The sequence below is a fragment of the Euleptes europaea genome, chromosome 11 (genome assembly GCF_029931775.1).
Source record: "Euleptes europaea isolate rEulEur1 chromosome 11, rEulEur1.hap1, whole genome shotgun sequence".
Classification (NCBI taxonomy): Eukaryota; Metazoa; Chordata; class Lepidosauria; order Squamata; family Sphaerodactylidae; genus Euleptes; species Euleptes europaea.
This window is the reverse complement of record NC_079322.1, coordinates 56,437,957-56,458,308: the sequence shown is the minus strand read 5'-3', so window position 1 is coordinate 56,458,308 and position 20,352 is coordinate 56,437,957. Positions and strand designations below refer to the sequence as shown.

At 40.8% G+C, this 20,352-nt stretch overlaps 1 protein-coding gene across 1 annotated transcript in view; it reads right to left on the bottom strand.

The window, feature by feature from the left end:
- The window catches only part of MALRD1 (MAM and LDL receptor class A domain containing 1), a 284,449-nt gene that overhangs the window by 148,900 nt on the left and 115,197 nt on the right, over positions 1 to 20,352 (bottom strand). The window contains 3 exon segments of the mRNA XM_056857102.1: positions 17,232 to 17,523; positions 19,759 to 19,783; positions 19,785 to 19,998. Of these exon segments, the coding sequence (XP_056713080.1) occupies positions 17,232 to 17,523; positions 19,759 to 19,783; positions 19,785 to 19,998 (531 nt within the window).

Below are 20,352 nucleotides of genomic sequence, written 5' to 3'. Positions count from 1 at the left end.
CCAGGAATCTCCAGGAATCTCCTGGAATCTCCAAAAATCACCAAAAATCACCCTAACCTTGACAAGATTGTCAATTAACAAAAAAAAAAGGGGGGGGGAAGAAAGGTCCTTTACCTGTGGCACCATACACTGGCTCTGTGTATATAAGCAGAGGCCAAAAAATCCTTTTTTAAATGCGACACCCATGTACATAAATGTGTGTCAAAAACATCCTCTCCTTCTCCCTTTCTATTTAATTCTATTCACTTAAGTCTGCATAAAGCACCACACATTTCTCTAACTGCAATAAGTCACAAATACCGGCATTAAGCTCATTATTTCGTTACAATCTCTGTCTGGGTTTAACACGTAAGCAATTAGACAATTACTCACTGCTACAGTTTTTAAGTTGTTGGAAGATTTTTATTTCTAGGAAAAAGAATAACTCGTGGACAGAAGTCAGCAAAGCAAGTTTGTTTTTGGACATTAACCCCCACAAGTGGACTAAATAACACCGGCTTAAAATAACCTTCATCTAACCTTGAATGCCAGAAGTATGACATCCAGATACTTTTAAGTTTATTGCAGGATCTCCATCAAAGACAATAGCCCCTGTGAAAAGATGTTTTTCCTAAGTCAGAAAACGTGGTTTCCAGCCCTGACTCTCTCTCTCCAGCCTCTTCATTATTGCTCTGACTTTTGTCCAGCGTTCACAGGAATGGATTCCCTTTCAAAGTAAGGCTTGAAATTTCTTACTGTTGAACAAAAATGTTTCTTTGGACTATCTCTCTTAATATAGGTCAAGTAATTACAACGCCTAAACAAACACTTGAGGGCCTTTGCCAGATGTGATGTCCTTCCAGGCAGATGGATACTTATCCAAAATTCTGTGGAGCTAATGGCCAGCAATGGAGGTAAAGCACATGTGTCTAGTACTGCTCAATTACCTTTTACAGCGGTCAAAAGTCGCAGAAAAGATGGCGTAAACACATGCTAATCACTGGAAAAAGTACCCTAGATGCCTGATGTGGAATCAACAATAATCATCTCAGGCCCTAAAACCATCATTGTGTCCTGCAAAAATCAATCGACACTGACTCCAACAGTTACAAAGGGATCCAGTTTTAATGTTCAACAGGTTTGTGAAACCACAACAACAATCGTGTTTGCTTTTAATATGAATTTTTGCCTAACATCTCCATCTTTCAGACTATACATCAAGACATTAATTATATACATGACAAAGTCCTGTGCCGGTCAACCCTGTGTTAACAAAAACTGACTATTGACTTAAACCCATCAACACAAATGCACTGAAGAAATTGTGGAAATATCAACAGCACGGGGTTTCCTACTCATCGTAACCAGGACAAATGTGGACTTAAAGACATTTTGCCTGTGACATTCAGTTAATACTCTAAATGGACAATAAATAATATTACAGGTGCAAGTCTGTCATAATGTATGCCAAGTACAAGCTAAAAATTTATGAAAAGTTCTTAATATGTCTGTATAACAGGTTGCTTGTTAATCCTTTTTGTTTTATTGTCTGCTACTACCTACATCACCTGCCCTCAGGTTCTACATAGACTAACACTCTAGCTCAAACTCTCATGCCTACAGTTGCTCTCAGCACAAATTGTTCAGTTTAACCTGCTGTCCCAAAGGAGCTTGTGCGCCTTCTGGACCCCTAGCCCCCTCACACTCCCGCGCTTTAAAAGAATTTAAAAGTAACAAGTAAAAGAGGGGAATGTAATGTCTGTAATCATCATTGTATGCTTATGTGTTCAGTTTGCATAATTGTTCTTCTGGAAAAGCTAGGCCTAAAGTATAAAAGCAGGTTTGGAATACTGTGTATTCATACCGCACACATGGAAACTTTGGGAACGTTGGCATCCATAACTATAAGAGGCCAATAGAACACGTTGCCTGGTACAGGCTTTCCCCTGTAGAGACAAACAGTGTCTTACCTTCACTGTTAGGAATGTGAATCACAAGACCAAGTGTTTGCTTAGAGACAGCTTCTACCAATCTCTATACACTATGTTAATTAAAGTAAGATAGATAACCAATGTCTAGCAAGTCTACGTATTTTGTAACACCCCTGACCAGAGGTTATATATGTTGTGGCAATCCTTTGTTCTGGGGTGCGAGCTGTCCTCCGCTTTTGGGAAGCTCCCACCCGGTATGTATTATTAAGCTTAATAAACAAACTGTTCTAAATTATCAACCTCTTCCTGTGTTATGGTCATTTGGTTCATCAAACCATTTCACAGTCATAACACTGAGAACTCTGGATTAGGAAATTCCTGGAGATTTGAGCGTGGCCCCTGGGGAGGGTGGGGTTTGGGGAGGGAAAGGACCTCAGCAGTGATATAAGACTATGGAGTCCACCTTCCAAAGCAGCCATTTTCTTCTGAGGAATTGATCTATGTACTCTGGAGGTCAGTTGTAATTCTGAGAGAACTCCAGGCTCCACCTGAAGGTTAGCAGCCCTACTAGCCGATAACTTTGAATGGCATGACATTCTTCTGACACTTTTCAGAGTTCCTCAGTTAAAAGACTAGTAATGACAGAATATGAATCTTGGCACCACTGCCAATCCAGCCTTCCTTGTACAGCTGCAAGAGAATTCTAGATTTGCTCGACGATGTTTTTTCAGTACATGCAAAGTGACCGTGAAACCAAATAATCTGGCTAGCATGCTATGTGAGCTGAGTGCGTGCCCTAGAACACTTCTGAGAATCCTTTCCAATATATGGGGTTCTGTGGCAGATCTACAGGTGTTTCCCAACAGGCAAGTCAACAGTAACAACCAATGCTGCATAGCAACAGGCATAGTGTGCACTTCCACACTGATAGAGTTACCAGCAGGTGTGGGGCCTGGCGATCTCCTGGAATTACAGCTGATCTCCAGATTGAGTGCTTTTGAGGTTGAACTCTATGGCATTATACATCACTTAGGTCCCTCCCCTTTCCAAATCATGCCCTCCCCAGCCTGGATCCCAAATCTCCATGAATTTCCCAAAACAGAATTAGTAATTCTACCCATTTCACCCAGTTCTACACAACTGATATGAAAAAGGCTGCTAAAGGTCCTTTGTAAGTAGGGTTGCCAGCCTTCAGGTGGCACCTGGAGATCTATCGCTATTACAATTGATCTCCAGATGACCAAGATCAGTTCCCCTGGAGAAAATGACTGCTTTGGAAGGTGGACTCTATGGCATTTTACCCAGCTGAGGTCCCTCCCCTCCCCAAACCCCACCATCACCAGGTTCTACCCCCATAGCCCAAGGGAGGGAAGCATCTTCATATTTTAACTCTTTTGCCTTTTGGGGAACTTCACACAAAACTATCCAGTGAGGTGACGTTCTTCATTTTGTGGATTAATCCTTTCTGGGCTTCAGTAGAAGATAGTCTAAAGAGGGAACATTGTACTGGTTTACTTCAATAGTTAAAGCATATTAAATATTAAAGCATATGTTTTTGTTTCCAACTTTTTTTGAGGTGATTTGACTGGGTAATGTTTTTTTTTTTTTTTTTTTAGTACCTCTGGCTCAGAATAAGCTATAAAACTGAAACAAAGCAAAACAAAAATGTACTTTGCCAGATGAGTCCTTGAAAATATATTAGAATGGAGAATACATAAATAATTTCACACACTAAGAGGCGCAATGAGCATAATGGAATTACATGAACTATTTAGACATCGCCTTGCAGGACTGACATGCTCTGGACTCTGTCCAAAACATCCTTGGTAAGAAGTAAGCTACATTAAAGTCACTGAGACTTATTTTTGAAGTCCAGGGAGGGGGCTTTTATCTCACTACAGACAATTACAAAGCAGCATTTCAAGAGGCAGGGACTCTTAATTCTTCTTGATTGAGCTTGGAGACTGCTGGTATATAGATCCACAACAGAAAAGTGTGGGTCTAGCGAGCAACGAACCTCAGGTAAAACTCCCATGCATAAACAGCCCATGTCTACTAGAGCTGAATATGGAATGAACAGACACGTCACAAACACCGATTGCCCATTCAATCTGCCTCCAGTGCTCTGAAATAAAGTATCATCTACAGTAGGGTTGCCAATTCTGGGTAGGGAAATTACTGCAGATTTGGGGGTGGAGTCTGTGGAGGGACCTCAGCGAGTATAATGCCATACAGTCCACTCTCCAAAGAAGTCAGGGGAACTGATTTCTGTAGTCTGGAGATCATTTGTAATTCCAAGAGATCTCCATGCCCCACCTGGAGGTCTACAGTGTTATTCTAATTTGAGTAGTAGTTTATTCTGGCACACTTCTTCCCATGCACTGTTACCCACAGATTAGGTAATTTCCCTCACAGTGGAAGAGCTTTATCCAATTTTCTGTCTTTTAGGTGATCTTATTTATATTATAGCCTCAGCTACCCAACAAGTCTTTAAAGCATGGAAGGAAAAAGATGGGATGTTTCCTATTTCTGCTTGTGAAGTATCAGAAAGAATACATTATAGAGCCATGTGCTTCACAATACGATCTGTAGATACAAGAGAAGCAACAGAGAAAAGCAACCTGACTATTTAATTGACAGTGGAGGCTTCTTTGTAAAGGTTCAATAACGCTTTCCACAGCAATGATCTGCAGAGATTGTTAGCAAGTGAACTTTTTTGTTCTCACGCATGACAGATGCATTGACAGTAATGGGCCCCAAGGAGACGATAGTGTCTCTAAGATCAAACTCATGAACTGAGGGGGATTTTCGACAAAACACGATAATGACTATACAGAAATGATGAGGATCGATGCAGTCAAAAAGCCTACATTTTGAAAGAGATTTGAAATATATAATGGCACAGCTGTGATTTCAGCAAAAATACTAAGCCTAACACTGATGTCTTAACTTGCACATACTTGGTTTTCACAAAGAAAAGGAAACAAGAGAAGTTTACTTCCTGTACACATCTGCACTTGTGACTCAGACTCACTACCATTACAGTGGTTAACACTTTGCATATCTGTTTATAGTGATGGCTAGTCTAATTCCTTAACAGTTTCCTAGTTGGCCTCTCTCAAGATGGCTGAAAAGGGGCCTTGAAGACCTTTTTACAATCTCTGATCAGTCAGAGGCCATGCACACTTTGGCTACAATGCCATGGATTTCCATAGGCACTGAACATTTTGCACACTCATGCAAATATTATGCAGGAATGCAACACACAAGTATATTTCAAAGCAAAGCTATCAAGTTTTGGCTTTCCAAGATTTGTAGCATCTGTATCTATGCTGGCAAAATAGGCACAAGTCACAGACATGGTCTTGTTTGCATTTTCCTCTATTATTTATCCACAGTACTGTGTGTGAAACTGTGTGTGAAAGATCTGTGCAAATGAGCCCTTCAACATATTTGGGCGGGGGGGGGGGACTCAGGGCAGCCACTAGGCACAGTCCTACTAGGCACAGTCCTAACCTGTCTCTTCGATACAGTCATTTGTAACCAAAGAACTCCCAAATAAAGCTACATTAGACTGAAATAATGAAAAAACTTTTCTCTGTCCAACAAATACTCTTGTTGAGTGGTTAGGACAAAATAATCAGAAGTACAATAAAAAAATGGTTCTCTTAAAAATCAATTTCAGTCTTTTTCAATGTGATATTCCTCCTCCTTTTCTAGAAAATAAATGTGTTTTCATTTTAATGGCTGCAGTGCTCTTCTTTACTTGTCTGTCAACAGATAAAAGAATGGGAATAAAGAGTCCATGACATGCAGTAATAACAGCCACTACCATTGCACGTAAGTAATCCCTGTGAAACTGGCTATTGGTAACAGTGAATAAGAGTTTCATTGTTGAAAGGTAGCAGAACTCATCAATAGTCCTTCCTAACTATAATATGCCTCAAAAATTGGAAACAAAATTCTGAAGAGGCCATCTTGGGAGGACAAGAGACCACAACCAGGATCACAGTTTGACAATACTTCCATGAACAGAAGAAGAGTTGGTTTTTATATCCTACTTTTCTCTACCTTTAAGGAGTCTCAAAGCAGCTTACAATCGCCTCCCCCTCCCTTCTCCACAACAGGTACCTTGTGAAGTAGGTGGGGCTAAGAGTGTTCTGAGAGAACTGTGACTAGCCTAAGGTCACCCAACAGGCTTCATGAGGAGTGGGGAAACAAACCTGGTTCTCCAGGTTAGAGTCCACCACTCTTAACCACTACATCACGCTGGCTCCTACAATTTGTGTGAATGCTTGCAGCTCAAGAGTTACATTGTTTTATATCCAAACAAGACCAGTATACTATAGGTACATGTTATGGCATGAATATAAAACTTTTTAAAGGAACTCTTGGCATGGAATAACATCTTACAGTCCAGAAAGTTCTCAACATCATTTTCTTGCACTACAGACCCTCTCCCACATGCATATGATGATCCTATCCTATACATAAATACATTCTTTTGGTGACCTGAGAGATAGGCACACCTGTGAGGCCCTGATAGGGTTGCCAGCCTTCAGGTGGTGGCTGGAGATCTCTTGCTATTACAACTCATCTCCAGCTGATAGGGATCAGTTCACCTGGAGAAAGTGGCTACTTTGGCAATTGGACTCTATGGCATTGAAGTCCCTCCCCTCCCCAAACCCCACCCTCTCAGGCTCCACTCCCAAAATTTCCAGGTATTTCCCACCTCGGCGCTGGCAACCCTAGGCTCTGGCAATGGGTCAGGTGGGGTGTAAGGGAAGCTGGATATTTGCTGTTCAGAGGATAATACATATGAAAACAGCATCTCCATGTTGAGCTCACCCTCTCTTCATGACATTTAAGAAACGTGTACCACTTTGCGATGTTATCAGGTTATGAAATTCCCTGATTTCCAATGAGCAAGGATAGGGATGCATGAGATGAAATCATGACATAGAAAAGTGTTCCTAACCATTACAGGATAGACAATGGAGAAAGCCTTAATTTTTGTGCTGAATAAATGGAAGAACTACCAATTCTTTCCAAAGGCATACTGGTTTATATTAAAAAGCACATTATTACTTTATAAATGGAGATCATTGAGCAAACATTGTATTTTTGAATGCATTAATATGTGTCTCATCTCTGAAAGAATCATGAATTTTACATTGACACTACTGCCTTTTATTATTTTGAATTGCTTTCAATGTAGGTAAAGGTCACATCTCCTTTGCACCCTTGATTTGGCAAAAGTGAATGACATCTGTGAGAAAGGCACAGGACCCTTGCAGATCCACTCAGTGCAAATCCCATCTTTTCTGTATAATCTATATGACAAATGCTAAATTATTATTCTTTGAAAGAACCCACATTGTTGTAAATTTGAATTTTATGTGTCTTTAAAAATAGTTTAAAATAGCCTTTTTCTAATTAACATGTCCCAAAGACATAATACCTGGAAGGAAGGGCTCTCATCCTAATTCTGAATGTGTAAAGTTAATGACATGTCAGCACAAGGAACGTAAAAAATGCACCTCATTTAAAGAAAGCAATACTCGAACAATGTAATTAGTTTCAAGGAGAATCAGAACTAGAGGTGCTTGAAGTCAAATAGCATTGATGAAAATTAGAATAAAGGTTTTTGTCTAAATTCAGTCAAAATTTGGGGGATTTGTAATGTTTCTCACTAAAAAGAATCGAGTTTTGTAAAACCCACAGGTTTAGCAGCAACAGCTATCTATCTAGTTTATTTTTTTCATATTCTTCCTACAAAGAGTTCAGGGCAGTGTACTTGGTTATGTATTCCCTGTTTAATCCACACAATAATGCTTTGAAGTAGGTGAGGTTGAGAGAGTGACCTGCCCATGGTAACCTAGGGACCTTCACAGCAGGGGGTGGGGATAGGATCTGGGAGACCCAGGTTCAATCTGACAAGCTCACTATTGCAGTGGCACTGCATTGGCTATTGGCTAGATACTAGAAAGCTAAGCTGGATAATCAACTAGAAACTAGAGATTTGTGTCCTCTGCCCTGTAGGAGGGCACTCATTGTGCCTGAAGTAGGACACATGGAAACAAGAGGAAGCCATGGCTGCTTGGTTCTGGGGATCATTTTGCTTCTAGGCCAGAAAGCTCCACCGTTTGCCAAGGACATTGTCTGAGTGATGGGGTATTAGGACTTCTGCTTCCAGGTTAAAAATAAAGGGCCTCCATCCAGGAGTATGCCCACTGGTTGTTTGTTAACTAAAGGTGAGAGATTCTTGAAAGCACACAGCAGCTTGTGGGGTGCTTGAACAAAACACTCAAACAGCGCTGCTAATAGACAGAGTTAAACATGGGAGTTTAGTGTGGAAGTGTGTAGGGGAGCAAGAGATGACCACAAAGGCAAATCTTATTTAAACAAGAAGAGCACAAGTTCAATGCTGGGTGAGGAAATTTGACTATGACACATTAACTTCCTTGGCCCATGATTCTGTATAGTTTCAGGAAAGGACCCTTTTGAACTTTTCACACCCTTAAACAACCAGTGCAGTAGTGAAGTTTGAATGCCAGCAGGTGAGGTGGGAGCAATCCAGTGTTTTGCAAAGAGTGTCCCAGTCCTGTGCTGATAGCTCTACTGATGTCATGAAGAGTAAGGTTCTCAAGGTCTGTAGGCTGAAGGGCATTAGGCTGAGCAGTGCAGAAATAATCCCTTTGAAGGGATACAGAGAGGGGGGCCAGTAGTGGGTGTGACTGCCAGATCTGAGTGGGGAAACACCTGGAGATTTGGGGGGGGGAGCAGGAGAGGGTGGGGTAATAGCAGGAGATATCTATGCCCCACCTGGAGATTGGCAACCCAAGTGATGGATGTTTTTCTTGCATTGTGACTGCTGAAGGTTAAAGTAGCCAAAGCAGGACTACAGCTGATCATCAAGAAGACGAAAGTAATGACTACCAGGGAATTACTCAATTTTGACAACGGAAATTGTTCAAGACTTTCTATTCCTTGGCTCCATCATCAACCAAAAAGGAGACTGCAACCAAGAAATCAGAAGAAGAGGAGTTGGGTTTTATATCCCACTTTTCTCTACTGTAAGGAGTCCCAAAGCGGCTTACAATTGCCTTCCCTCACTCCCCCCCCACACACACAAAAGGCACTTCCAGGTTTACCCCGGAAGTGCCAGCATCATGACGGGAATGCTCTAGCATTCTCTCCCCAAACTCTATGGTTTCCATAGTGTTTTTGGAAGACAGTGCTAGAGAATCCTGTGCAATGCCGGTGCTTCTGAGGTAAACTCAGAAGTGACGTTATCACACCATGAAGCTCCCACCAGTGGCTAGGGGGGTCTGGCAACCCTAACTACAATCCAGGCTCCATTCATTTCTATGGAGCCTGCACAGAAAAATTAATTCCTCTCCCATACTGTGATTCTAAGTATGACAGAATGGCTTTTCTGAACATTTTTTTTTAAAAAAACCAAAAAATGGCAATGGCATGGGGTCCTCGTTCGGAATGAACCCACAGTGCAGGGAGGTTTAATTCTCCTCAGCACAGTTTACGTGATCAAATTTGGACCTTCCTCCTCACACTGTTATTAGACCTGAGAGGGAATAAAGACAAGGAGAAAAAAGGATGGCTAAAACCAGCTTGTTTGCAAGTCCCGGGCAAGGCTGTTAACAATAGGACATTTTGGAGGACATTGATTCATAGGGTTGCCATGAGTCCGAAGTGACTTGGCGGCACTTTCACACACACGCAAAAACAGCTTGGCAAAAGGAATCAGCTTAAATTGCAGGACAGGGGCAAGAGTTAAGTTCAGAAGCGGCAAGTTTCTGAATACCAGAGCTTGGAGCAATGACAGCTGGGTTTTTATGGCTTTTTAAATTGATAGTTAATTTTAAATGAACTTCATACTGTTTTATGATTTTACGATGTTCATTTTTGAGTCACTCCAGTAGGTCTCTGGGGAGGCAGCATACATATTTTCTACATAAATAAACATCAAGGGAAGGCTATGGCCTCTGTATCCTGCTTCTACGGACATCAGAGTGAAACAGGGTGCTGGACTAGCGGGACCTTTAGATCTGATCCAGCAAAGCTTCTCTTATGTAAGTCCTCCTAACTGGGGCCACATATGTCTACTACTCCCTTAAAAAGATAAGTGGAAAATCCACTTGTGGCTCTCCCTGCATCAATACTTCAGGATTCAGTTTCATTCAAAATAAATTAAAATGTGACTGATTTTAAATAGAAATCAACTTTCATATTTATTTTCATAAAATTGTATCACAGTTTGCTTGTCCAAATTCTTTTAAATGCTTTTTAACGGCAGTCTCTCCCAACTGTATTAAGAGAAAGTTTATTGTCTGTGAGGAATTTTCCATCCCATACATATTTGTTTTGACAGTGAAACGGAAATGCTTTTTGAAAAACTGGAATGAAAGTTAGTTCCGCAGATGGAAGGATTTGTGCTAGTGAAGAGCGACTTTCTCGCCTCCCAGTTTCTGCTGCAGCCTTAACTGATGCTCCTGGGGTGAGCTCGAGGAGTAGCATTTGGAATGGGGCATTTGGGGGCTGCAGCAGGAGGGAGAAAGTGAGAAAGTAACGTTCCATGAATGAAAACCATTCTGTCCATGGAAATGCTCTGCTGGATCCAAGCCAATGCCATAGCAACATCAGATCTATTCATTCAGAAACCAGGAATCCTTCAAAACCATACACAACTAGAAGGGGGGGACAATCCTGATAACAACATGAGAAAGTACAGTGTCTACATATATGAGACATTCTATGGTTGCAAATAGAACCCTTGGAATTTCAAATGACACATTTGGCTAAGGCGACCACAGCACGATTTGCAGACTATTTCAGCCTTGTAGAATTAAAGTTACTACCAACATTGACTAATAGTGATAGTATATATTAGAAATCTCTAATGGTAGCAAATTTGCCACTAATATCTACCTTTTAGTTCTGTTGCTAGCAGTCTTTTTCTTTGACAAACCATGTATTTTAGCTAGTGTGATAACAATGCTATGGAAATGGGGCTGACTAACATTATTGGCCTCCAGGGTACTGTGATATGTTGTTAACAACAACAACAACAACAACAACTAACGGCAGTGATGGAGGTTATCAGGGAAGGTGGAAGAGTACAGTATATACATTTGGGCTTGCGTAGAAGGATCACACTTTTCAAGAGGTGAAAGTCCATTTTGTGTAAATTCTTTAAAATTGAGATTGTATGTCATTGATGAGGAAATCTGGGGGGCTGAGATGATACCCCGATCAATGCCGTAAACCTGAAGACAACTGGTAAACAAACATATTATGTATTTTTAGTCCTCAGTGGTATAACATCTGCTTGGCATGTCAAAGGTCTATGTTCAATCCCTGGCTCCTTCAGTTACAAAGGATCACTTGTTGCAAAAGACCTCTGACCTGAGGCCTTGTACAGCTACTTTACAAGAAGACCACAATACTGACCTTGGTAGACCAAGGGGCTAATTCAGTATAAGGCAGTGTCATAGGTTCATGTGCCGTCTATTTTCACATCATATTCTTTTCCTTGGAATGATTTTTTTTCTTGTTCAGTGCATGCAATGTTTACCATTTTTGTGTCCATGCAGCAGAAATGGCATAAAAGTAATGGGTGAATCAGGATACCACACACAAATATGGAGAAAATGAAAAGGTTCACAACAACTTACAATGACACAAAGAAATGGAAAGGGAATATTCGTATATCCCTGACAAATGCTTAATGACATAGAAAAGGCCCAGTATTATCAATGTAATCATATTATTTGCATGGCTATTTTATGTACAATTAGCAAACATTCCAGTGATCTAATAAAAGGCCAAAAGGAAGTATTTATATCAAGCCTACATTTTTTCACATGCCTCTTACATAAATAATTATACATACAGAAACACTTGGAAACCTGTAAAAGTCAGCTAAAGCTACACTGTTTACTCGAAAGAACTCAAAAGATTAATTGCCTACTAAAACCTGCCTTTGATCCATTTCTAACATTGATTATGTACAGTGCAACTGTATGATTACTTACAGTGCAATCGATGGTCTTAGACTGGAGTAACTCTGCATAAATTAAAACTGTTAGTCAATTATAAAAATTTGATCAGGAAAACATGTCCAGGAGTGGTAGCTGGATTCAGCAGTTGTGTGAAGTTGCTCACCAGCCCATAATGGCAGACTAAAGTTCTAAGGGTAATTAAAAAAATTACAATATTATGAAGGTTGGAGAGAAGAAGTATAGGAAGAGATGCACTTTCATTAACTCCTGCTACACGATTAATTCTCTTCTACCCCATTCCTTATTCAACCTTATCAAACTACTCTTTTCATTTTCATCCTGCTAATCTGTGAACCTTTCAAGCAGGGGCCTAATGGAATTGTCACGCTGTTGGAGCTTAGTGTTAAATAGATAATCCTTGGTAGTCCCTCTCAGAACACTACTGCAGTGCTATTTTTTTTCTCCCTTTCTTCTTTCACATCCATCCACAAAACCACCTTTAACACAGCCTTTTGCTTAGCTCTACACACCTTGCCCTAAATGAAAAATATTTCTGCATATATATCTGGTTAACCTTCGCTTCCTCCACTTCTGAGTTCCTTGAATCACAGACTTGTCTTCCTTACTTGGTGTTTCTCTGTGCAGCTTTCTCCAGTTTACAAAGCTCTTTGTGCAAAACTTGCCAACTGTGACTTGGGAAATTCCTGGAGATTTGGGGGCAGAGCCTAGGGAAGGGATGGATGTGATTCCACAGAGTTGATCCTTTGAAACTGCCATTTCCTCCAAGGTAACTGACCCCTGGCATCTGGAGATCACTTGCAATTCCAGAAGAATTCCAAGCCCTACCTGGAAGATGGCTGGCTGCCCTACTTTGTGCACTGATGGTCTAATCATTGTCATTATCCAACAGTAAACTGAGTGGCTCATGGCGATCATGAAAGCCACACACACACACACACACACAAAAAGGCCTACAGTGCAAATGGGCATTTCTACACTCTCAGAGGACTCTCAAACATGACTTTGTAAATTAACCAAAGCAGAAAAAAACTCAAAAGACTGCCTGATGATAACTGAACATGTCTAGTTAGCACAGAATGTTGACAGAAGCTAAGGGCTAAAATAGACATAACAGCATCCATGGGTACAACCCAGATACCACTGCCATTTTAAAGGGATTTAAAACTGCTGTGAGAGCCCAGTGCTGATTGGGCCTGCAGTGTAGCAGGCTGAGGCTCCCATGTTTCCCCCATGCCTTTTCAAGTGCCAAACCAACTGAAGAGCCTGGGGTTTTGCTTTAGCCCTCTGTGGGCCCGGCCCTCATGGCATTTTTAACTTCCTTTAAAATGGGGGCCGCCATGGGTCTGCCCCATAGAAGCTGTCACATCTAGATTGGCCTTTAGAGCTGATGGGAAACAGAGAAGGATGGTGAAATTGAGCCTCTGAAAGAAGAAGAAGAAGAAGAAGAAGAAGAAGAGTTGGTTTTTATATGCCGACTTTCTCTACCACTTAAGGAAGAATCAAACTGGCTTGCAATCACTTTCCCTTTTCCTCCCCACAACAGACACCCTGTGAGGTAGGTGAGGCTGAGAGAGTGTGACTAGCCCAAGGTCACCCTGCTGGCTTCATGTGTAGGAGTGGGGAATCAAACCTGGTTCTCCAGATCAGAGTCCACTGCTCCAAATCACCATTCTTAACCACTACACCATGATGGCTCCCTTGGGAGATTTGCTTGTGTGAGTTCAGGGTTGTCAACTGCCTGGTTGTTGTGGGAAATTGACCGCCAATCAACCGGGCTGCCTTCTGACCAGCTGATGGTCAGCAGGCAGAAACAGAAATGGGGGGGGCGATCCCCCCCTTGCTCCCGGGAATGCTCCAGCCTCCCGTTCCAAACTGCATGCCAGATCGGTTCCGACCTGGCTTGCAGCTTGGAAAGGGAGGCTGGAACCTTCCTCCTAGCCGAGCTGTGTGCGCGCTCTGATCTCTCAGAGCGTGCACACAGCAGGGCTTTGAAGGGCCCAGGTTCCCTTTCCACACTGCAAACCCGATTGGTCCCGATCTGACTTGCAGTGTGGAAAGGGAGGATGGAGCCTTCCTCCCAGCCCTGCTGTGCACGTGCTCCACAGAGCATGCACACAGCAAGGCTAGGAAACTGGAAGTGGAATCGGAAGTGCACAGGAATCCCTCCACCCCGCCCCGCCCATAAGAAGCTCCCGCCCAAGGTAAGTGGGGATCCAGCAACCCTGGGTGAGTGTCAGAATTTCCCTAACGTTATCCCCTTTCCCATTCAGTGCAATTCATTGCAGGTCCCCAGTTTGTAGTAACAACAAAAAAGTAACAGAAGTCACTGCAGAAGTAATAGTAACAGTGCAATATTCAGAATCATAAGTTTCCTTCTCCATCAGTCAGATATTGTTTAAAACCAATGGTTATCACAGATAACTATATGGATAACAGTAGGCCAAATATACAAAGGCCAGATATTCTAACAAAGAACACTGGCCACATTCAAGTTAAAATTATTGACATGTATCCTACCACTCCACTCAGCAAAGTCTGAAGTCTTCCTCCAACTCAAGGAGCATTCCTCCAACTTCCACCAAAGGCAGAGCCTCTTCAGTTGGAAAAATGCTCCCTAGGCTAAAGGAAGGCTTCAATTTTTTTTCTGAGTGGAATAGTAGAATGCCAACAAATTTACATCTGCTCCACAGCATCAGTGATATCATAATATTTGGAAACTTCATTATTTGGTCAGGAAAAGGAGGGTAGCATTAATTTCTAAAACAAAACATTAAAAGTAATGTAAACCTCAAAAGGTACCAACCAACCCCTTTTCCTCACAAATTTATTGAAGAACACCAAAACATTACAGGTAATGCTCATTCCATGCCTTTTGCATGCCTAATACAGAATTAAGTGATACCTGAAATCAGGTATCAGGCATAATATACTTTTGGAATGCTTCAGTAAATATCTTCTTAAGGACAACTTCTGACATTTACGACACTTGGTAGAACTTCATTAGTCACTACCCTGTCATGCCACAGTTTAAATAAAGAACAAAGCCAATACTGTGGCAGATGGACATATTCTTACTCCCCCTTCTCACACCTCTTCCAGTGCCAAAGCAAACTTCATTCCTGTGCAGAATACGACTGGGTTTCTTCTCAATGCAATTTACTATACCATACCATCCTCAGTTCAGCACAATGCAGATCAAGGAGATACAATCTCTACTGCAACTAATCCCATTGCCTCAGGTTCTGCAGAAGTCCAAGAGAAAGTCACATTGAAAAGCACTGACCTTGAAATTTAACAGGCCAGAATCCAAGCCCCAGATCTTGGAAGAGTAGGGAAAAATAAGAGATTATCAAACAACAGTGTTAATTTGAAAGAGAATTTGTGCAACATCAGAATGAGTCCTGCATGGTCATTTTTAAGGCTTTAAAATTTTGGGTGAGATAACTGGTTTTGAAAACCTTTCATTAATCAAAAGCATAGATTTAGACATTCCAAAGCACCACAAGAGACTCACAACTACTGACAGTGGCAAGATGAATATGACTGACAGTATCAAAAATGAATGTATATATTTTTTTTCAAGTATTAATTTCTGCCTATAGCTAGAATCATAAATTCTCACAGCTCCCAGTACAGTTTTACACTATGTTGGTATCATATGTTAAACAAAAGCCCAGAGAAGAAATAGCATCAAAATAGCTCCTTGTTAAACACACCCTCATCTTCAGGCTTCAGTAATTCCCCATAATGTGAAATACTTCGTAAAAGAGGCAGTAAATTGCAAGAATTTATCTGACAATTGCAATCAGTTTTATTTCTTTTAGAATGAGATTCTGAAGTGAGCTAACTAGAAAGTAAGTTTCATTGCATGAAATGTTTTTTAAGATGACATTATTTATCAAGATCTAAAGAAAAAAAGTTTTCACCTGGGAAAAGGAGACAGAATGAATTAAGATATCATTGGTTAGCAAGAGATGAGAGGAGTAAGGAGAAAAGGAGCTTCAGAAAAATTATGATGTTGAATCTTAAGACTTAAAAAAACTTCCATCAAAACTTGGGTGTGTGTTTGTGTGATTGCTGAAGATTGGTCCCTCCAGTTGTTACACCTCCACACCATTTCTGAGGTTCCCTTGTCACTCACGAGTAGCTTTTGGGGGATGCTGGTGGCTGCAGATGAAAGGAAAGGTGGGAAACTCCTAATACCAGGACCTAAATTCTACTGTTGGTTCTGTGCATCCTGCCCACTGTATCCTCATTGCAATCAAAGCCTGCAAACATAGAGTCCATGGAAATTATTTGCTTGATGAGTGTATGTATGTGGAGTGATGGTTCTTGTTGAATTCCTCTTCTTGTTGCAGCCCCTGTGCCCCATGAAATTTTATTCTGTAGGGTCCCCCAGACCATTAGCAGTGGCTTTTTAGGAGCTGCTGAGGAAAGGGGAAGCCCATAATTATTGACTTGCACTTTAGATGATAAACAAGAGTTTTTGGTCACATGCCTCAATCTTGACAGCTCCCTTACATTTTTGTATGGACATAAATATACGTAATGGGATATTATATATGGTTTATGAGTGCAAACTTGTCAGTAATAAGTATGTTATTCTGCCAGCTGAAGTCGGTAGCAAAGGGCTGTACATTCAGTGACCCACAGCAAGCAAGGTAACTGAATAACATTCTCACTATAAATCTGATACATGGTCCTTCTCATTTTAGAAGGTGCTCCTTATCTTAGCTCCACTGCATACAGCTGACCTTGCTATTTTCTCTGTCTAGATATACATTACACTTTTATCCCATCCTTTCTCAAAGAAACACAGGATTCAGGTCTTTTTTTAACCTCACAACAATTCTGAACAGTTTTTAGACTGAGAGATGGTGACCAGTCACCCAGCTAGCTTCATTAATAAGTGGAAATCTGAATCCTAGTCTCCTGAATCCTAATTCAACATTCAAACCACCACATTGCACTGGCTGTCTGCTAGTCTTCCATTTTTTCCAGTTATGGAAACCACAGTCCTTCCTTTACATATAAGTAAAACACCTGGTGTTATCTGGGGATCCTAGTCCATTCAATTCATTGGTACATTTGGAAAAATGTTTTGGGTGACATACAGACATGCACACATGCAAACTTACGTGGATGTATGTATGTAACTCAGCACATACCTAACATTCTTCAAGGAATACCTTCTATGAAAAGCATAGGCAGCTTTGGTTTTATGTAGTGATCTCCTGACATCTGGAAAAAGGCAAAAAAAACTGACAGTTCTAATTACCTGTTGGAGGTAACGCTGTGGGTTCATCTGGAAAGAAGTCTGAAGATGGTAAACAGTCCTTTGTAAAAGTGATGTCATCAAGTGCTATGTCTCCCCTGAGACCTTTTCCAACACGACCTTCAAAGGTGACCTGAAAGTCCTCATCTGCCTCCAATGGTAAAACTTTTCTGTTCCAGAAATTTCCTTGATCCCCAGTCAGATTAAATAACACTTTTTTGGAATTCGATGCCATAACCTGGTAGACGGTTAGTGATCCCATACTGACTCCATACATGTGGTAATAAAATACCAGCTGAAAATAAAAGCAGAAGGAATGTGAGACAGTGCTATTAAATGTTATTCCCATCATAGAAACCTAGTTATTTCACATGAAAATAAAAATTGTTACATGAATAGAAAGATTTTCCATCAGCATACTGGATGCACTAGGCTTCAATAGATTTCGATGTGATATTTAGGGAAAGTCTATTGTTAAACTTCAAGCAACTATAATTGTCACAACCTATGGCTGAATGTAAATGTTGACAAGTCAGGAGTAGTCTCAGAACACTTGCGCTGGAACAGCTAGAGCCTCCTTTGGAGTCCTCAAAAGAGATGGAGATGGAACTGCAGCAGAAGTCTAGTTACCTGGCAGAAGAATCAGATAACGCTCTCACACAGGAGCAAGGATGGAGCCATTTAGCCACCCAATCTTTACTCAGAGCAAGACCATCTGGGATTTGTTACACCAGAAACAATCACTGTCACACTGGCTGGACAATCATTTATACGATAATGCCATCTTATTAAGGAGTTTTTATCCCTGAGAGAGATGCAAGTGTATGGTGGTTGCCGGAGATCCCCCCAACCTCATTGCCTGAGATACCATTATATTGATTGCCAGGGACTATCCAACATTGTCCAACGAAGAATAGTAATTCGGATAAGACTCCTTGAGGAACTAGCCTGTTGCAACTTTCACCAAGAAGTGCAACTCTCAACTTGAAGCCTCTCCAACACTAGAATTTTTCTAATGTTTAGATGCAAAGCATTTTTCCAGATGTTTCCTCAGCATCAGGATGGATATTTCTGCAGGAAACCATTCTCTTAATTCCTTACTCTTTATTATGTTCAGTAAAGAAATGTGCAGCGATATTATACTGTGTGTTTCACTACCTCCATTCCACATAAATGGCTGCTGGTGAAAGAAGATGTAACTAGGACGCAGGGATGCTAGTTTTGTGGCACACCTGCAACCATTGTATCTAGTTCTGCTCTCTATCTCATTTGTTCCAATGCAGACAATATTTATGCATACTGACAGTTATTCATACCAACTGCAGAATGTTTTCTGATAGAATTAAATGCTCAAGGGGGGGGAATCTTTCCCAATATATACTTTAAAATGCCAAAAACATAGCAAAGTCCTGAATTGCTTGAAAAATCTACACAATTATGAATGGAGATAGTAAATTTTTGGAAAGTCCATGACACAATACAATCTAATTTCAAAGCACAAGATCACAAGATCACAAGGCTGGAAGAGACCACAAGGGCCATCCAGTCCAACCCCCTGCCATGCAGGATCCCACAATCAAAGCACTCCCGACAGATGGCCATCCAGCCTCTGCTTAAAGACCTCCAAAGATGGGGACTCCACCACCCTCCGAGGCAGCGCATTCCACCGTCGAACAGCCCTTACCGTCAGAATGTTCTTTCTAATGTTTAGGTGGAATCGCTTTTCTCTTAGTTTAAATCCATTACTCCATGTCCTAGTCTCTGGAGCAACTGAAAACAAGCTAGTTCCCTCGTCAACATGGCATCCCTTGAAATATTTAAACATGGCTTTCATGTCTCCCCTCAAACTTCTTTTCTCCAAACTAAACAAACCCAACTCCCAAAGTCCCTCCTCATAGGGCATGGATTCCAGACCTTTGACCATTCTGGTCGCTCTCCTCTGGACACGCTCCAACTTGTCAACATCCTTCTTAAATTGTGGAGCCCAAAACTGAACACAGTATTCCAAGTGTGGTCTGCAATTATTTTAAATGTGCTGTTTTTCATGAAAAATAAATGTTTGCTTGCCTTCAGCTACCAGATGTTACAAATCTAGATAACATTTTAAACAACGCTAATGTCCTCTTGCATGCAAATATTTGCACACCTTTGTTTAATTTCAAAGATTTAGCAGAGGTATGCAAGTTATTTTTGTATATTTTATTGTGAAGTATTTTGTAAACCAAACAGCCAAACCCAAAGTTTAATAGCCACCAGTGTTTTAATTCATTAGAATAACTGAGTTGTGCAGAAAAATCCAATTTTGTTTAAATACTCTACACAGAGCAACCAAATCCTTCTTTACAATAGCATTCAGTTCAATAAAGGAACAAGATAATACATGTAGAACATCCATACTTTCTCTAAGGGACACTTCAGTGATGTTGCATTCTTTCAATTAATAACTTATATAGTTTCTTTTTTGTTGTTGTTTGTTTAAGCAGCAGAAAATAACTTATATAGTTCCTATTAGGCATCTCTGTTCACGTACCTTGCAATGTCTGCTTCTTCTGCTCACTAGAAACTCTGGCTTCTTGCCCTGGCAATTGAGGGAAGGAACTCTTTATAAAGATGTAATGACCAGATGGTTTTTGCAAGGTATGATCAGCAATTGGTTGCATGCCTGCTCTTGGGATGCCTCCAATTCTGAGATTCCAGTCAAAGTCATCAGTCTGATCCTGCTCCCAGTCACAAAGATCAAACTCAAAATCACAGCGCCCGATGGATGTTCCTGGTCCCAAAAGATCCCCAACAAAAAATGTAATGCTTACAATTTTTAAAAGAATGCAAAGCTCTTCAATTAAGACTACCATCATAAGTATATTTTGTCTATATCCTCAAAATGGAGGAAGGTTCATTTACTAATGAGAGACCTGATGTGGCTGGTGTTCTGCCATTCAACTATTGCAAACCATTATGTATTTTCAGAATTATTTTAGATCACCAAAGAACCTCTTGCTTAAGTCAAGCTTATTCTCAGATTGCATGCTTACCCATGTCTACCTATTTTTTCCTGTTATACATGTTCATTTGTGAATTACATTCAATTCACATTCAGTACTCAGACTGTATGCAAGTCAATTCA